General features: G+C 50.6%; 6 protein-coding genes across 6 annotated transcripts; 3 read left to right on the top strand and 3 right to left on the bottom strand.

Annotated features, from left to right (window-relative positions):
- The first annotated feature begins 2,860 nt into the window (after window positions 1-2,860).
- On the top strand, window positions 2,861-3,654 carry POJ06DRAFT_258940 (dolichol phosphate-mannose biosynthesis regulatory). The gene is made up of 2 exons (XM_056188311.1): window positions 2,861-3,132; window positions 3,204-3,654. Exons 1-2 carry the CDS (start codon window positions 3,064-3,066, stop codon window positions 3,369-3,371), a joined length of 237 nt encoding a protein of 78 aa, XP_056041692.1. The 5' UTR covers window positions 2,861-3,063; the 3' UTR covers window positions 3,372-3,654.
- Window positions 3,655-6,377, bottom strand: POJ06DRAFT_258938 (uncharacterized protein). Its single transcript, XM_056188310.1, has 2 exons — window positions 4,281-6,377; window positions 3,655-4,225 (listed from the first exon to the last, which is right to left on the bottom strand). Exons 1-2 carry the CDS (start codon window positions 6,302-6,304, stop codon window positions 3,859-3,861), a joined length of 2,391 nt encoding a protein of 796 aa, XP_056041691.1. The 5' UTR covers window positions 6,305-6,377; the 3' UTR covers window positions 3,655-3,858.
- Window positions 6,378-7,909: 1,532 nt separating this feature from the next.
- On the bottom strand, window positions 7,910-8,606 carry POJ06DRAFT_258934 (uncharacterized protein). Its single transcript, XM_056188309.1, has one exon. It carries the CDS (start codon window positions 8,443-8,445, stop codon window positions 7,945-7,947), a length of 501 nt encoding a protein of 166 aa, XP_056041690.1. The 5' UTR covers window positions 8,446-8,606; the 3' UTR covers window positions 7,910-7,944.
- Window positions 8,590-9,958, top strand: POJ06DRAFT_147626 (anion-transporting ATPase-like domain-containing protein). Its single transcript, XM_056184622.1, has 3 exons — window positions 8,590-8,900; window positions 8,959-9,591; window positions 9,648-9,958. Exons 1-3 carry the CDS (start codon window positions 8,735-8,737, stop codon window positions 9,836-9,838), a joined length of 990 nt encoding a protein of 329 aa, XP_056041689.1. The 5' UTR covers window positions 8,590-8,734; the 3' UTR covers window positions 9,839-9,958.
- Window positions 9,959-10,524: 566 nt separating this feature from the next.
- On the top strand, window positions 10,525-12,209 carry POJ06DRAFT_282920 (isocitrate lyase; the record flags this gene model as incomplete). The annotated part of the gene is made up of 2 exons (XM_056190071.1): window positions 10,525-10,815; window positions 10,872-12,209. 2 exons carry the CDS (start codon window positions 10,525-10,527, stop codon window positions 12,207-12,209), a joined length of 1,629 nt encoding a protein of 542 aa, XP_056041688.1.
- A 3,363-nt stretch (window positions 12,210-15,572) lies between these two features.
- Window positions 15,573-16,631, bottom strand: POJ06DRAFT_270212 (uncharacterized protein; the record flags this gene model as incomplete). Its single annotated transcript, XM_056189425.1, has 2 exons — window positions 15,573-16,399; window positions 16,454-16,631. The coding sequence occupies 2 exons, from the start codon at window positions 16,629-16,631 to the stop codon at window positions 15,573-15,575; spliced, it is 1,005 nt and encodes a 334-aa protein (XP_056041687.1).
- Between the last annotated feature and the right edge of the window lie 1,658 nt (window positions 16,632-18,289).

Here is an 18,289-nt window from a genome sequence, read left to right as displayed (position 1 = left end):
CAACACACATTCATACCAATCAATATACATAAGTTCGCCAAAATGACTTCACAGGCCTCTGACATGCTCTCGCAAATTTGACGGCGAGTTATTGGAGATCCCTGATTCACCGATTAGTCATAACCCGTCGCCATATTTTGTCATCAATATCGAGACAATGGGGAGGGCTTATTGTCAGAAAAAGATTGGCAAGGTTTGCAAAAGATTCAAGGCTTCCTTTTATTCTTCTATGATGCTACATTAGTAACAGAAGGATGTAGCGCTACTATTGATAGGGTGCTACCAACAATGGACTTCTTACTTGAACAGTTTGAGACAGCAAAGTGTACCTACATTAATGATCCTTTTATGAGTCCTTGCTGCAACTCTAGCCTTAGTATTGTCTCCGCAGTGGAAATGTGATTATATTGACAACAACTGGCCTAAAGAGTGGCAAGGACCCCGCCAGAAACAAATGCTTGACTTCTGGATTACAGAATACAAGTCCACTGCAATATCAGTTCCTACTCAGTCGTCAGAGTCAGCTAAGTCAGGCCGAGAACTCCTTTCAGAAGTGGGCTGAGAAGAAGAAAGGATCTAGCCTTGATCAGGACGAATACACGAAATATGTACTTGCTCCAGTGTTGCCAGAGGTCGCAGATCCGCGATCGTGGTGGTTAGAACCTACCCAGAGGAAGTCTTACCGAGCGCTCTCGATCATGGCTTTGTCAATTTGTTACGAGCGCTGTGGGTCTGGGAACAAGGAATTGCCAAGAAAACAAGAATCCGATTTCTGAGGAACAAAATATGTACAACGACGGAGAAGCAGGGCCCTTTATAGGCAGCGGCTCTCTACAACAAGCTGTCGTAAAGAAAGAAATAGGGAACCTACCCGGGACACTCATGGAAGCTGGGAGCGGGGAGCGAGAAAGGGTGCCGGAGCGGGGAAGAGCGGAAGAGACCCGAACAGAGAAGTGCGGGGAAGAGCTGTGAAACAATTCCTGCGATGTCAGTAGAGCCTGAGCGCTTGTTTTCAAGTGTAAAAATTACAATTACAGACCGTAGGAATCGACTCGGAATCGAGAGTATTGAGGCAATTGAGTGTCTCAAATCGTGGTAGGGTAAAGATAGCACGGTAGCTACAGGCTTGTCTGACACGAAAGAAGAGAAATCGTAAAGTGATCCATATTGGTCATATATATTAACATATATGATATTATATGATATCAGTCTTAAATGAACTCATATCATATACGTATTGGTTTGACAAAATGACTCATATATGGTAATATCACACTACTTCACACACTGCAAATAACGCTCCGACGAGTTCCGTGAAATTGTCAAAAAATATGAAGGATATGTGTGGCAACGTCCATTGCTGAAACTTGAACCGTGTGCTGGTGAATAATTGCCATGTTATCCAGTATTCAATGCGGCAATATTGCGCCAATCTAGCCGAAATGTTGCCTCATATCGCATTCGTTTTGTGATTTTCCGCTGACCACTTTCGTACCACATCCTTGAATGTCCCAACAAAAACAATAATCGAAAATAGAACATACCAAACGTTACACCAAACGCCAGCAAGCTCGCCAAATACCAAAATCGAGGTACGATGGAGGGAAGGGGAATGTTCGGTTTTATTTTTCAACACAACGCTTTACGGAAGGACCAACTCAACCCAACAGGAATCTGACACGGGTTCAACTTACCACGCCCTTCGTAATCACCGCTCGCTCGCCGCCGCATTATGTAGCTGACTTTCACCTGTACTGGGAATGATCATAGGAGAGTTCTTTTATTTTTCTGAATGAAGTGACCGCAGCAGGCAGATCAAACTCGATCGTCGGCTCTGGACACAACACACCACGCATATTTAAATGCAAAAACATCAGCCTTTCTCACATACTACCAGAGGCTACTCGACCCGGCGAGTCCTATCCCACCGGGCACCAACATCACCAACACAAACGGTGGGCCGAGGCGATTTTGAAATGCAGTGCAAGAATATAATCCCACCCCGATACTGTCAGCTTGTGCGGTCCCTCAGTGCTTCAATTTCGCCTGACGCTGGCGCTAAACGCGAGGCGAAGAACGATACCACCAATGCGGGTGGGTTTCAGTACGGAAATCCTAACTAACAGGAGTCGGAATCAAACCAGACCGCATAGCACGAGACTGGCGCAGGAAACGTAGCTATTTACGTCCCGGAGCAGAACTTAGCAAGATCTAGACCAAAAGTCGAGAATCAGCCGGACCGCAGCCGCTGATCTGACTAGGTCATCTAAGTTGGAAGACCACATATCAATGGACACTTAAATTTCGCATGGTAACACATGGAAAATAACCTTGGAATCAAGAATACGGAGACAGGAACAGAGAGGTTCATGAAGACGTCAAACCTTTGGAAATCGGAAATCGTAAGACGGCACTCATAACTATCGATCGGAACATCGGAAAGAAATTCGAGGAACATGGGAGAAATCACGGAGATGCGCCACGGTTCAGTTAAGATTCTCGAGCGAAATAACAAGAACGGCTGAGACTGCTACCGCTTGGGATCAGCCTGCATTAAACATGGGCAAGGATCTGTAAATCATTAGTATTATGATGAAATTGTATTGAGGCTGTGTCGCATTCAAAGTCTGGTGGTACGAAAATGGCGACGGAAAATTGCAATATGTGGCATCTGTGAAGCCTTCCTCATCCAATACTTGCTGAATCATCTAATATTATCTGGCTTCGCATTCCACATATGTGCCGCTCTTGACAGTATGTGCTTGTGGTTGTGGCCACGAGACTGCGATTGGAAAACAAACCAGGTTGCGGGAGACTGAGCGCGTGTTACCGGTGATACTCCCGACGTCCAAATGTGTGTACCGACACGTGTTATACAAGGTTGTCATTTTCGAACAGGTTTTTTCTCCATGTAGATGGATAATAGGTCGCGTTCGTTCAATGTTATTTATTAAAAATACCCTGAGCTCATGTACAACGGTCGCTAACTCCACAGCATGCCCACACAGTTGTCTATAGCAGTCTAATTGGTCGACAACACCTGAACGCTGAGAACGCAACGACATGGGCCACGCAATATTCTTCAGCGCCACATTTATATTTCTATACTACACAATATGGACGTTAGTAATGGTATGACAATTGAAATTCTATAGTGATCAGCTTTTGCCCGATGCTAATTATCAACCTTGGGGGGGTTGCAGCCGTTCGTTGACACGACACATCCGGTCCAGAATCTGTTCCCGGCTCGAGAATGGGCGATCAGAATTCCCGTCATGATCCTATTACTGGCGGCCGGAATTATTGGCAGTTTCCTGGGCATTGTGATGGTGCGGTCGGCAAAACCACGGACAGTACGGCAGCGGCGATAATATCGATTTATTAGCAGATTGTATTATACAGGAACAGGATTGGATGATAGACAGGACCCGTTCTGCATGCATGGCATAATTTTTTTAGCATGTCAGGATATAACTGACGGCTGCGATCGATGCACCTGTCAGCACATTCGAATACTTATGTATTTGCATTGTTGAAGAAGCATTGGTCCAGTTATTGTAAGAAGCCAATCTACAGAACTACTCTGAGCGCATGGAATCACAAGTTTATCTACAGGAATGCAAGAAAAGTTGCTACGCGGGAGAGGATCTGAATTGTTGATTATATAGATTTGTACTCTAGGACATCGTCATGTACATTGTCTTCAATGATTTTAGTAGCCACATTTTGTCAAATAAATATGTAAGTAACTATCATACTGAATGGCGAACAAGCCATCAGGTAATTAACTTTCCATTTGGCATGTCTCATAATAGAGTGCCTGTATCTCCCTTTGTCATATAAGCATCGTCTGACGACTTACAAATCGCCAAACAGACCCTCGTCAGTCCCATCGATAATGTCAGTAATTACGTCGGCGACGTCCATTTGCTCAAGCATCAACCGCTTCGTCGTGTCCAGTATCCAGCGCAGAAATTTCTCAGACGTGAGCAACACCACCAGCGCGCCGTACGCTACGGACAGTAGCGCCAAGCCAGTAACTGCAATAAGCGGCGGGATACTGACGAAGCAGCCAAACACCGCCCAGAAGTACAGATCTGTGATGACGAACCAGTGCAACGCCGAGCTCGACGCTGTCACGCCCAGTAAAGGGAAGATGGACGGCAGCCGGATGTGAACTAGACACTCGTGCACGTCACGATAGGCAGTGGCTTGCAGCGCACATCTATACCAATAAAATTAGCACAAAATAGGTTGGACAAGGCGCAAAAATTATCTACTTGTAAGTCAAGGTTTTGACTCCGAAATAATCTCGGCCGGTGTCATCCGTAAATGAAAGCGCGCCGACCAGGATTGCACCCACCACCACGAACGTAGAGGACACGCCAATTACGACATCCACATATTCGGACAGCCATGACTCTAATTCTTGAATGCTATCCTTTTGTGTCGCTACATTAATGGCGTCTGTCGCATGCTTCAGTATCCTTGCTAAGCTGCCATCGACCAGTTGTTGACGCCAGCCGTCTGACGCACGGCGCATCGCTCCTCTACGGAAGGATTCTGTCTCCTTACCCTCTGACTTGGCCGATGATGACAAGAAAATTGGTTCTTTCGAATGCAAATGGATTGGCTTAAGCGTGACGTCAGCGAACGGTGAGGTTGGAGAAATAACCCCTCCACCTCCAGGTCGGATCCTGCGATTGCGAAGCGATCCAAACGAGGCGGGGTGCATTGGACTGGGCGGTGGCGGCACAAGAATAGCCGGCGATTGATTCTCTTTATCCTCGTCGGCGGAAGACACAGACGATGAGGACACGCTTAAATTTCTAGGCCTTATTCGTACGGTTGCCGCCTCATGGTCATCGTCCGGCGGTGATATGGCAAGACAAGGCTTGGTAGCAGTGGTGGGCGTCTGCTCATCGCTACCGTCTCCATCGGCTATCTTGCCATATGCGCCGTGAATGTCCTCTGCCGCCCGCCCTAAAAGATCTTGATTTTGATTTATCGAAATCGTTGAAAATACTTGTCGCCCGCTTGACGATCTCCTTCTACCACCATAGGCCACGTCAGGCACCTGAGCTGACTTGAGCATGATCTCATCATGACTTTGTCCGGGAGCAAACGGCTGAAATCCTTGAGTAATAGACTGGAATGCTGCAGCATTCTCGAAAGACGTAGTCGCGCTGCCACTACTAACACTGCGGCCGCCAGAGACGCGAGATGCAACAAGAACAGTGTTGTATATCGAGTGCTGTTCCGCCACTGTCGGTGTAAGCTCATGTGGCTGTCCCGCTAGTTCGGCTTCCAGACCGACAACACAATCGACTGGGTCCTCGACTGAATTATCCGCTAAAAGCGGCACTGCTGTCGGCGATTCAACGAGAGGCGGCGATGCCGGTGGAGAGAGCGGTGGCGAAGGTGGAAGCGACGTCGTACGGAAAACATTAATGACTTCATCACTGTCCGATGAATCGGTTTCGTTGAAGTAGGACGCAATAATGACATCCGCGTCCGATTGCGATACTTCGCCTTGCCCGAGACTAGGCGACGACGTCTGACGATCCAAGATTGGACGGTGCTCACCTAGGTCCTTGCCATCCAAAGCATGAGAGCGAGAACCGTCAGCGTCATAGTAATACGGATATGAGTAGGCGTAGCTCTGAGAGGAAGAACCATCGGTACGATCTTCTGATGCTTGATCGAGTGCGTTGGCCGGCTTGGTAGCTTTATGAGTGGACTCCACCACAGTACCATCATCTCCTGCCTCCCAGCTCTTGACGCTATCATTATCGCCACCTACTCTGCGTGCCACCAACTGAACTTCCACATGTTTCTGCTGTCTTGTATCGACAGCGTTTCTCTGGCTATCCGTGGCAAGCGGAACATCAGCCTGATTGGCATATACCATGGCAGACGACACGACCGGGTACACTTCTGGCCTAAAACCGTGCTCGCCGCTCGATGAATCGCTATATGAATCATCAATGTCCACATCAACCATGTCACCGTCATCAGCATCGTTGCTAGTTGTGGTGTCGCTGCCGGCGCTACCGCCGCCGACGACGACGTCGGCAAGAGACGCTAGCTCGACAGCGTCTAGCAAATTGCGCGGAGCCGAAGCCCTGCCGACCGAGCCGCGATGGTACCGCAAGTACGCAGGCTCGGCAGCGCCGTCGTCATCGTCGTCGTTGTCTGCGTCATACACGTAGTCCCTGATGTCGTGACGGACGGCAGCAGTTGCTCTCCTGACTTGATAAGCACTGGATTTCGCAGCATACAACTGTTCTGAGTAGTCATCCATCTTGACGCGATTGCGAAGTGCGCGTGTTCTGGTTTGGTGAGAGAGCGCTGTCTGTCTGTTGACGGACAGAGACAGACGACGCGCAACCAGCGGGCCACACGTGTCACAAGCGATTTTAAGTAAACAGTGCGGGCACCCTGGATAATTGCCCTAACCCGCACCGGATGGTTGGGACGGCCGGTGACGTATTGACAAACGGCCTGGTCGCGTGCATTTCAACTCATATTAATGCAATACTTCCACTTTCCATAACCCTGCCGGAATCCATATCCGAGGTTCAATTGCTTTTGTTATCTACATTTCCAATCTAGCCTCCTCACTCCCACACATCTGCAGCTTCGCGATTCCGACTAATGTTGAAGAGCTAACATGTATTATGCAGATCTACATTGGCGCCCCAATAGTCTGAACCTTTGCTCTTGCATCGGTTGCATTCTGCCTATATGTTCTTTAATCTGGCTTTCTCGCGTGCTTCGTTCCCGTCATTTTTTGGCTGGGCGCGTAGATGGCGTCCGTTGGTGTTCCTGCCGCTCGGTGGATCCGTTGAAGCTCAAGCTTGACGCTGGCATCGGATTCGCCCCGGGCTATTCCACCAATGGCCGACGTCGACCGCGCTGGTTTGCATGTTCTTTCGCTACGAATCGCAGATGTTCCCGTTCTCCGTCGCACTTCCCGGCGGTTTTACACAAAAAAGAGAAAGAGATCGCGGTAAACGCATTAGACGAATTTGGCGTTGCATCTAAGGGGGGGCCTAGAGGTTATAAATCAAACATGTCAAGGTACTTACATGTGTTAGCAAGGCCGGCATCTCTTACGGATATATCAAAAGAGGAATTACGTTTATTTATTATCTTTGTTGATTCCACGCTGGAATGAAAGGGCCGAGAGATAAATAAACAAGGAGCCTGTTCGCCGATTAAGCCCGTGTGCACGGTTCTATGAGCTGCACAGATTTACGATTGTGGCGCTTTGTCATAATATTGGGGGCTACGGGCGAACCCGGAGATCGAACAGATCAGGTGCTTGGGTACAGGTGGGCTGAGCCGGTTTTATGTGAGGTCGGTCTTAGGTTGCATGGCAGGCAACAGACAGTGGTTGGCTGAGCACAAGGTGTCGCGCCAGCACTGGTGGGGATAGACTATGTTGTTTAGACCCTTACAAGTCGAGGCTGTGATCTGTCGCGCGCGTATCCGGACGGGTCGTGTCATGTAGTCGCGGCGATCGGCAGACGTGCCAGGAGCGATTATTTGTATGCGGTCGTGTGGACTCGATGGGTCAGCAATTCGACAGGACGAAGAAAAATAAAAAGAATGGGGGATCTCGAGACGTTGGTGGGGGATCTCAGTGACGGACGAGGTGGATTCCGATCCAAGTCTGTGCCAGTCGGGTCCTCGACAGACGTGTCTTGGTTACTTGTATGCAGCTGGGTTGGCTCGGGATTTGTCGGGAGAGTGGATGGGCAAGAACGGCAGTTGTCGCTTGTAGGTAAGTGTTCTTTCGTTTTACTGCAGATGTGGGAACGAGGTTAAGGCCGAGGCAAGTTCCGTTTACGCACCGGGAAAACAACATGTGATGTGTAAACAGGTACTGTATGTACAGAAATCAAACATTCACTAATGTAATATATATGTACATGATGCTCACGAAATCCTCGTCCCGTTTGGAACCGGCCGCTCAAGGCCCAACAGCGTAATGATGCCGTCGCCGTTGCCGTCTGCACCAAGCACGAGCACCTCGCTCTTGACTCCGGCGATCCTGCGCACGCCGAGGTTGACGGCAGCCACGACCTGGCGGCCGACCAGGTCGTCGGCACCGTAGTAGTGCGTGATCTGGGCCGAGCTCGTCTTGGTGCCGATCTTGGGGCCAAAGTCGATCTCGAGCTTGTATGCCGGCTTGCGGGCCTTCGTGTTCGGGGCGCAAGACGTGATTGTGCCGACCCGCAGGTCGACGGCGGCAAAGTCGGGCGCGGCCACGACGGGCACGCCGTCTTGAGCAGGCGGATCTGGGGTTGCTATCGTGTTATTAAATCGCCGGCGGACGTGGCCAGAACCAGCAGACGGTGCCAGGCCGAAGTAAATCAATTGCGTGCAGTAATGCGATTGCCTCAAAACAGGTCCTCGGGGCAAGAATGAAACAAGCATTATCCGTCTTGATCGATATCTAATCGAACAGGGGGTATCCAATTAGGTCCTGCGCTAAGCGCGACAGCAGGTGGCACTTGTGCCATAAGTAAACAGCAACAAGGTTGTCACGTGCAAAGGCTGGCCGTGGTTTGTTCTCGAATGTGGTGGCGCGCCTTCCCCGTGTTCAAGGCTGATACAGGACTAGTAATAGAGCAAACAAGCAGCGTGCACTTAGAATCAGATCATTGCCAGGTTATTAGATTATAGATTACTACGAAATAGCTTGTTCCGTGTACAAAGTGAAAACATGGAAGACGACGAACTGGCGCCTACGCTGCAGAATATTTTAGATCAGCAGAGCCTGCGGTGGATTTTTGTCGGCGGCAAAGGCGGCGTGGGCAAGACCACGACGTCGTGTTCGCTGGCGGTTCAGCTTGCACAGGGCCAGAAAAATGTGCTATTAATTAGTACAGGTGAGTGGGTGAATTTGAAGAGACCGTGAGAAGGATGACATTGACAGACCGGCGGCAGACCCGGCGCATAATTTATCGGACGCGTTTGGCCAGCAGTTTGGCAAGGAGGCGCGCAAGGTCGAGGGCATTCCGAACCTGTCGGCGATGGAGATCGACCCGTCCGGGTCGATCCAGGAGATGATCGAGCAGGCGAACGCGCAGAGCAACGGCATGTCGAACATCATGCAGGACCTCGCGTTCTCGATCCCAGGCGTCGACGAGGCCATGTCGTTCGCCGAGGTCATGAAGCAGGTCAAGTCGACCGACTTTGACGTGATTGTGTTTGACACGGCGCCGACCGGACACACGCTGCGGTTTCTGTCGTTCCCGACCGTGCTGGAGAAGGCGCTGGCCAAGGTGTCGGAGCTCAGCGGCAGGTTTGGCCCGATGCTGAACGGTTTGCTGGGTGGGCAGGGAGGTGGGGGTGCGGGCGGCCCGGACGGGGACATGTTTGCCAAACTAGAGACCATGCGCGCGACAATCAACGAGGTCAACACCCAGTTCAAGGATCCGGACCTGACGACGTTCATCTGCGTGTGCATTCCCGAGTTCCTGTCGCTGTACGAGACCGAGCGGATGATCCAGGAGCTGTCGTCGTACCGGATCGACGTGCACTGCATTGTCGTCAACCAGCTGCTGTACCCTGCAAAGAGTGAGTCCCGATCTTTTGCACACGGAGAACATAGGTTTACTGACACTAATATACAGGCTCGACATGTGCGCAGTGCAATGCTCGGTACAAGATGCAGCAAAAGTACGTGGAGCAGATCGGGGACCTGTATGAGGGCGACTTCCACATTGTGCGGCTGCCGCAGCTGACGGACGAGGTTCGGGGAACAGACAAAATCAAGACGTTTTCGCGCATGCTGGTCGAGCCATACGAGCCGCCCAACGCGTAGTTTTTGAACTTGACTATATTAATTATGGTTATTTAATGTACACTGTGCTGATCAAGTAATTGCTGGTAATTAATAATGGCTCGCCAAACATCCGACATCATGTGAATGTGACCGGTAACTCATTAGAGTTAGAAGGAAACGGGTCCGGTCACACGGATGCCAGTTTGAGTTTGCGCTAGCTCTTCAGTGCCTGGTTCTGCCTTGTAAATAGCGTTTAACATTGCACTAGCGCGAAGATTAATGCACTCGCACCATACCGACGAGGGTTCCGAGGCACGACCGAGGCCGGGGCCCCGGATTAGTCTAGGAAATCATGACCAGCCTGGCTCCTTTCATGCGGCCGGACTGGACTCCGAAACCACCCAAGTTACTGGCATGAGCAAATTTGTACAAGAGGTAATCAAACAAACAAATAGTCGGTCGCAATGCGACGGTTCGGTTGCATCGGAAGCGCGTCGCTTCAAATAAGCCGGCATGAAGAACAATACAAATGGGTTTCAACCTGTCTTCACGTGGACGGGCGGGGATGACGACAACGACCCGCCCGACCGACAAACCGACCGACTGCTGGTGATGATTTGCGCCCGGTAGCCACTTTATATACCACGGCTACTGTCCCCGGCAGTCTATTCTATGCGAATAAACCCATATCCACTGCACCGCACACGGCGTCACATTCACACACAATGGTCTACTCCCACATCGATCTCGAGGCAGAGCAGAACCAGTTCGAAGCTGACGTCGCTGCCGTCAAAAAGTGGTGGGCTGACCCGCGATGGCGGCATACCAAGCGCGTGTATACCGCCGAGTCCATCGTCCAGAAGCGTGGCTCGTTCAATACAGACTACCCCAGCAACCACCAGAGCAAGAAACTGTTCAAGCTGCTCGAAGACCATGACAAGAACAAGACCGTCGCCTTCACTTTTGGCGCTCTCGACCCCGTCCAAATCACCCAAATGGCCAAGTATCTTGATACCGTGAGTGGGCTGCCGCCTGATGTCCGCATTTTTCATGCAAGCTAACCGAACTGCAGATCTACGTGTCCGGCTGGCAGTCGTCCTCGACCGCGTCGACTTCGAACGAGCCGTCGCCGGACTTGGCCGACTACCCCATGGACACGGTCCCCAACAAGGTCGAGCACCTCTGGTTCGCCCAGCTTTTCCACGACCGCAAGCAGCGCGAGGACCGTCTGTCCAAGCCGGCCGCCACCCGCGCAAAACTCAACTACATTGACTTTTTGCGCCCGATCATCGCCGACGCCGACACCGGCCACGGCGGCATCACCGCGATCCTCAAGCTGACAAAGATGTTCATCGAGCGCGGCGCGGCCGGCATCCACATCGAAGACCAAGCCCCCGGCACGAAAAAGTGCGGCCACATGGCCGGCAAAGTGCTCGTGCCAACATCGGAGCACATCAACCGGCTCGTCGCCATCCGCGCCCAGGCCGACATCATGGGCACCGACCTGCTCTGCATCGCCCGCACCGACTCCGAGGCCGCGACGTTGATCACGTCCACGATCGACTACCGGGACCACCCGTTCATTCTCGGATCCACGAACCCGCGCCTGCCGCCGCTCGTCACGCTCATGGTCGCGGCCGAGGACGCGGGCAGGCAGGGCGACGACCTGCAGAGGATCGAAGACGAATGGATCGCGGCCGCCGGCATCAAGTCCTACAAAGACGCCGTCGTCGACGCCATCAAGTCCGGCTCGTTCGCCAACAAGGACGCGCTCATTGCAAAGCTCGTTGCCGACATCAGGGGCAAGTCCAACGACGCCGCCCGCACGATCGCAAAGAAACTGACCGGCATCGACGTCTACTGGGACTGGGACGCGCCCCGCACGCGCGAGGGCTACTACCGCATCCAAGGCGGCACAGAGTACGCGGTCGCGCGTGCGGTCGCGTACGCGCCGTTTGCCGACTTGCTGTGGATGGAGAGCAAGTACCCTGACTATGCCCAGGCCGAACAGTTCGCCGCAGGTGTCAAGTCTGTCCACCCGCACCAGTGGCTCGCGTACAACCTGAGCCCGTCGTTCAACTGGACGACCGCCATGTCGGTCCAGGACCAGGAAACCTACATTGCCCGGCTCGGCAAGCTCGGGTACGTGTGGCAGTTCATCACGCTGGCCGGCCTCCACACAACCGCGCTCGCGGTCGACAGTTTCTCCAAGTCGTACGCCGAGATCGGCATGCGCGCGTACGGCGAGGCTGTGCAGAGACCCGAAATCGAGCTCGGCGTCGAGGTCGTCAAGCATCAAAAGTGGTCCGGCGCAGAGTACATTGACTCGCTGCTCAAGATGGTCACCGGCGGCGTCTCCAGCACCGCCGCCATGGGCAAGGGCGTGACCGAGGACCAGTTTAAGCATTAAAATAGCAATCATTCTGTAATGTACCCAACAATCAATGTGCCGTTCTCATCGAGTATACACGCCCGACTAATACCAAACATGCCGTCTACAGTTGGCGGGCCCGCGTTAGCACCGGTCCTGTGATAACAAGAAGTATATTAAACACCGAAGAATTAACGTCATCTGTATACCAATAATTTGAACTGAGGCATGAAAATCCGCCCAGTAGCGAGCACATTGCCCAAGTTTTTATCGCGAGCGATGTTGATTTGGCAATTTGGAGAACAATTTGCCTGATCCCAGAATTTCCACGTACCTTGACCTGCAAATGCTACTGCCGTAACCCACGGGGGTAGCTCCCGAGTCTAACTACTAGTCCCTAACGAAAGATTCATTGTCACGATCTAGCTGGCACAACTCATCAATCTTGGCGGATGCAGATACGGATACAAATTGATATGGCGGATAATAAAAGTTAGGAATGGCTCAGACAGAGATGTGGGAAGATGGTTCGATATCTGTCGCACTTTACGATAAAATTACTTCAACGTGAGTATATTAGTCAAAGATAACAAAGATTACAATATTATATGAAATACAAACATATGTCAGGGGCAGCAATTTCGAGGAAGGGGCTTATTTTCGCGAAAAAGGTGTAGAGCCCTAACGTGCGGAAGACGATGTAAAAAGCGTTACGCCCTCTACACTAACCTCACTATTCGTGCATGCTGTCCATCAACATCAGCATTCTCATCGTTTCGCCCTTCATTGAATATCTTCGCACTCCAATATGTCCCTTCCCGAAACACCTGAGATTTGCCTTTGAGAAGATAGATGTCAGGATTCGAAGGACGAGCGACACAAGCCCTTTGTCGTTACGTTATTCATAGTGATTCCTTCAGCCGAAATTGTGTATCCAAGGAAGTCGGTCTGCGTCATGTGAAATTCCGACTTCTCCCTTGTTTGCGATGTGGTTCGATATCCGGGGGAAACACTAATATATCATCTAGATACACGATCGCGCACCTATCCAAAAATTCGCGAAAGTATGTCGTTCATAAGGTTTTGGAACGTTGCGGGAGCATTAGTTAAGCCAAGCGGCATGACTAAATACTCAAATTGGCCAAAACGGGTAACGAAGGATGTTTTCCATTCGTCGCCGTCGCCTAGATTAGTGGTGCGCCCCTCATGCCTGAGTAATCGTCCACTCAGGTAAGAAAATAGCGATACCATTGATGGGTCTGCGGGTCAAGAGGACCACAAATGTCAGACTGGACTAGCTCTAGTGTATTAAACACCCTCTCAACGGCGACTTCGGAGGCACGAATAGCTAAGTAGTCTCTCGGCGCCATTGCCATTTGAGGATATTCATCCTTGTGCTTCCGCCACCAGTCACAACAGCCAATTTGGGTGCTTTGTGTCCGTCACAACAATCCAAGGGCTCATCGCAGTATCTATCAATATCCGAAACAAAGGACCGGTCCAGAGGCCGTATCTTCGAAGCATTCAAAATTCCGGGTCTCTGGAGGAGACTGTTCAGTCGGCGCGGAATCGAGGTCGGCGATATCGTACGCTTGAGGAAGTTCCAGTCGTACAGCTTGTAGGATAAGGCGGCCCGCATCGTCATCGTCGCGTAATTCGTCCCGAATTAAATCGCCTTTGACTCGTGGATCCAGAACAAGGGCGGTATAGAAAGTATCTGATTCGTCCATGAAGGTATAGTACTTTTGATACTTCCTCATACCGTCTTTAACAGCTAGTGCGATATCTATATCTCGCCTGGAGAAATTTCCACGTCGTTCAGAAGCATCATGGAGTAGATCATGAAGTTCATAGTAAATTGGAACCGTGAGGCTAATCTGAGCCTTCTTGTTAGAGACGAACGGAACTCCACAGCCGTATCTTAGGTAAACTTTTAGTGAATATAGCCGCGAGCATATCCTCTGATCACCTGTATGCCCAAATAGTAGTTAAGCTCCCCCATATCGGACATTTCAAACAGGGTACTGAGTCCCTGCTTAACATCACGTAAGTTCATTGAACTTTGAAAGAATGCCGTTCATCCGCCGTTTCTGATTGGAAGTTGTTTGGGCAATAACGCCTCCACCGCTCCCTGGCGCGAACGCCCCATTCGAGAATTCCCGGGCGATACTTTGACGGGGTGCACCGACCGGATATGATACCGGACCATTGTAGCTTCGTTGTGCACCTACGCAGGAATACCCACCTGCCCGGGCCTGAATTGACTTCTCCGGAGCCGCACCATCGGGACAACGCGATGGCGAGATCCACAGCAGATCACGATTCAGTACTACTAACTTAAGTCACACTGCTGATGTTCCTCACGTCATTAGGCGTCAAGCGAAGGCTCTTGATCTACAAGATTCCTTGTTAGACAAGCGCAGAAATGATTACCAATTAAGATTAGCCGAAAGTATATATTTAGCCTTCTAATGATCTAACGGAGCTCCAACCAGTCCCTCACCGTTTCATAACTTATAACTGCTTCCACTGCTGCTCATATATCGCAGCATGTGGTATCGTGCGATGCGACAGTGGGACTTAAAGAATGAAAAGAAAGAGTGGACTTTGCTCGTCGTGATATACGTACAGTATCTTAATCTCAGTAACCGATTGTGTAATTCCGTACCTGATGCTATAAATGACGATGGCAGTAATATTCATGCAGTGTAGGTCATTTCCAACATATATTTTATATTGTGACGACAGCGGGCGGAACAGGAGAAGTTGACGCAAATTGCAGTGGAATATTGGCTTGGACACTCCGTCATGGAGCAATCTGGGCATCGCGACTTGTCGCTCAAGTCTTTACGCTGGGTCTGGATATAACACTAATCATGGCAATGAGGAGAGAATCTTTCGCATTCATTCATCAAATCACTCGGCTATCCATACACAAAATTAAAATCGAGTCCTAATACATACTCATACAGATCGCTTGTATCACACAATGAAATTCCAGATATGAAAAATCGTACCACCCGAAAAAAAAAAAATTTTATACCATGTACACTCCTGAAAGAAGAACCCCAAAGGAAACAGAAATAACGACAAAGGATAATCGGAGAGAAACAAAAATCGATAATCAAAAAGCAAAGTCTCGTGTATACCCAATTGTCGCAAAATAAAACACCATTAGAAGACTTTTTTGTTGCCGTCATAATACCCTCGTCATCCCAGTTCAATTAAAATCGAAAGAAAAACTTTTGAAGTATCCAATAAGTCCCAATGATGTGTCCCATATTAAAAATTCAAAGGAGAAAAAGAAATAACTTTTGTTGTGGCATACATCCGCGCGAGCGAGCGAGCTCGCACAGTGCTGGCCAACCAACGTTTCAAGAAGCAACGTCCGCCTAACCCGGCTCACAAGAGCAAATCCCCAACCATAACGCCTAACCCAACCATTTCTTTTCCCTTTCCCAAGAACAGACTGCGCCGCTTGAGCCCATATACGGACGGCGCAGACGCGGCTCGCTTCAGAGACGCTGACGGCTTCCGCTTGCTGGCCTTTGCGCTTGATTCCGGCGGCTTTGAGATGCCCGCGACCACAGTGGCTGCGACTGCGACGTCGTGTTCAGGCTCTGAGTTCGCGCGGTTGAGGTACCCGCAAATCGGGATGGTCATGTATCTGTCAATCCAGGACTTGGCATTTGGCGGCGCGACGGTATTGTCAACCACGTTGTTGATGTCAAGGTACTGCTCGAGCAGTGCGTCCACGCTAGAGGAGACGGACGATGCAACGGAATGGGAGAGTGCATGGTTTCCAGGCGGAGCGTGAAGTTTGTGCTGCTTAGGCAGCACCGGAGAGGCAGACGGCTGGCGGTGAGACTGTGGCGGTGGGGTCGTCACCGACTTCTCCGGCGTCTGGTCGGTCCAGTGACCAACGGTTGGACCCACAGCCTGAATTCCGAGTGGGAGAGGCGGAGGTCCCATTGGAGAAGATGCGACGGCGGACTTGGGAACACCACCGACTGCCGTAGCCGTCAGCTTCTTGACGATTGGAAGCTCCTCGTCGTCGGTAGTTGTGTCTGAGTCCTCGTAGATGACGAAAGCCGATGCGGAAAACTCGGACGACGTCACTATTCTTCCGTCCATCGCGAAGTTTGGCCTGGGCAAGTCGTCGACAACCGACAGTGGAGGCGTGAACAGGTCAAATAGATCACTGGCGTCATCCGGCGATGAGGCCGAATCTGGAAACTTTGTTAGCGGAGGTTCTGACCAACCGTTCGCACCACTATACATACCAAAGGAGTCGTCAAAGTCATAATCTTCTTTCCGACGCTTCGCGGAACTGAAATCAAGCTCGGGTGTACTGACTGGCGATTCGGTGTCGGCCTTGGCCGCCAACGACGCAAAGTCGAGAACTTGCACGGGAGCAGCATTAGCGAGGTCGCCGTCCCGCCTCCGTTTTAGCGAACTCATCGTGAATATGTGAAAGTATGGTAGATATGCTGCAGTAAGAGTAGTGTTAGCATTCAGTACGTCTCGTTTATGGCGGCGTACGAAGCGATGGCTGGCACGAGTGCAGGTCGCACGACACCAGTTACATACCGAGAAATAAATAGCAGCTCCAGCGCGCAAGTACTACAACGTAGGAACAAGTGTATAGAAATATGGATAGAACGAATGATCACGAACAACCCTGCCGGATAGAAACGAGAGTCGGCGAGACAAGCACTAAGTATCGGGCGGCGAATGGGCGAGCCAGGAAGAAATAATTTACGTGGGCACACGCGCAAACAAAATTATTCGGTCATCGCTTTGGCCAAGCGGAAAGTTTAAAGTTCGCCGCGCGACTCAGGAGCGCGGTTGACTCTGGTTTTTGCTTGTACAGGGCCTATGTGCTCATTTAGATTCTGTTTTGTTGTCATGCTGTCTATCTATACATCTATTGTATATTTTCTTGCACTATCATCGGATAAATTGCAAATATAATGCTAAAACATGAAAGGGCAACTTGGTCACGGCGTGTTCGATCATTCAGGGATCACACACCTGCCTTTGCTCTCTAACCGGATCACTGCCGTCATTCTCCCTAAATAAAGTTAGCGCAAGCAATGCGTTTTGCTTAGAGTGCGTTGCCCTAAGCCTAATCTGGTTTAGGCATCTTGCAGTCAATTACAGGGCGACGGGTCCACGGACTAGCGCTAACCTTGTCTTTGTAAATTTTGCCACACGACAGTCCCATTCGAGCACGACGACTACTCGATTGTACTTGCCGCTCAATAAAAATATTTCAATTTCTATCAAGTTGTTATACCTATCAAGTACAGGTCTCTAGCTTCTGTCACATCGGCACATTTAGCGAGACATCGAGTGGTAGCTTTCTTCGAGTGTTGAACACCGGGATTGTCGAGCCAGCCATTTTAGCGTTTATCCGATCCAGCCTGCCCCGTGCGCTGCCAACACAGTGGATATCCGTCACCTGCAGCTAGCGACGACATTTTTTGCATCGACCGAGCAGAAATAATGTAAGACTGGAGCAGAGTGTACCTAGTGAGCACCCTAAGATTGCTGGTCGCAGGTAGTCATGGCATGCCAGAACTTTGACCTGGTGCTCTCAAACGGTCAGTACCGCGATAATATTACTGGCTGTAACCGTTCCAGCATTGTGCGCCTTGAATCCATAAATGGACAAGCGACAAATCCACTGCTCTCTCTGCAAAAGCCGTCGAGGACCAAGCGAATTCAAAACCTTATCGGGGAAGCGGATGCGCCAATCAAACTGTACCATACAAGTTAAGTTTAATATTTGGAAGTCATGGACAGACCACACTAGTCCTATTACAGTAGTAGTAGACACTGTATCGGAACCGTCCCAATCAATTAGTGTTGCCTGGGCAACGCGGGCACCTGAATCGTCCCAGCACCAATTTCGAGTCAGGCCGGCCAGTTCTAATACATGCCGGCCACCTCCCACGGAATTGCTCCCCCTTCCTCTTGCATCACACGCTTGCAAACATGGCCAACGCTTTCTCCAGACTGACTTCAATGACTAACAGCGCGGCGATACGCAAACACTTGTCTTCGCCTCTAGTGACCGGCGCGCTTGTCGCGATCAACGCGTGTTTATTCGCACT

The sequence above is a fragment of the Lipomyces tetrasporus genome (assembly GCF_029532465.1).
Source record: "Lipomyces tetrasporus strain NRRL Y-64009 chromosome Unknown POJ06scaffold_9, whole genome shotgun sequence".
Taxonomy (NCBI): domain Eukaryota; kingdom Fungi; phylum Ascomycota; class Lipomycetes; order Lipomycetales; family Lipomycetaceae; genus Lipomyces; species Lipomyces tetrasporus.
This window is presented reverse-complemented; position numbering and strand designations above follow the sequence as displayed.

What these genes read in the sequence shown, in the direction of transcription:
- POJ06DRAFT_147626 (XM_056184622.1), top strand. Translation starts at nt 8,735, where the DNA reads ATGGAAGACGACGAACTGGCGCCTACGCTGCAGAATATTTTAGATCAG. An exon ending in TGTGCTATTAATTAGTACAG is followed by an intron (nt 8,901 to 8,958) that starts GTGAGTGGGTGA and finishes GACCGGCGGCAG; the next exon opens with ACCCGGCGCATAATTTATCG. An exon ending in GCTGCTGTACCCTGCAAAGA is followed by an intron (nt 9,592 to 9,647) that starts GTGAGTCCCGAT and finishes ACTAATATACAG; the next exon opens with GCTCGACATGTGCGCAGTGC.
- POJ06DRAFT_258940 (XM_056188311.1), top strand. Translation starts at nt 3,064, where the DNA reads ATGGGCCACGCAATATTCTTCAGCGCCACATTTATATTTCTATACTAC. An exon ending in CAATATGGACGTTAGTAATG is followed by an intron (nt 3,133 to 3,203) that starts GTATGACAATTG and finishes GGGGGGTTGCAG; the next exon opens with CCGTTCGTTGACACGACACA.
- POJ06DRAFT_258934 (XM_056188309.1), bottom strand. Translation starts at nt 8,445, where the DNA reads ATGCTTGTTTCATTCTTGCCCCGAGGACCTGTTTTGAGGCAATCGCAT.
- POJ06DRAFT_258938 (XM_056188310.1), bottom strand. Translation starts at nt 6,304, where the DNA reads ATGGATGACTACTCAGAACAGTTGTATGCTGCGAAATCCAGTGCTTAT. An exon ending in GTCAAAACCTTGACTTACAA is followed by an intron (nt 4,226 to 4,280) that starts GTAGATAATTTT and finishes TTATTGGTATAG; the next exon opens with ATGTGCGCTGCAAGCCACTG.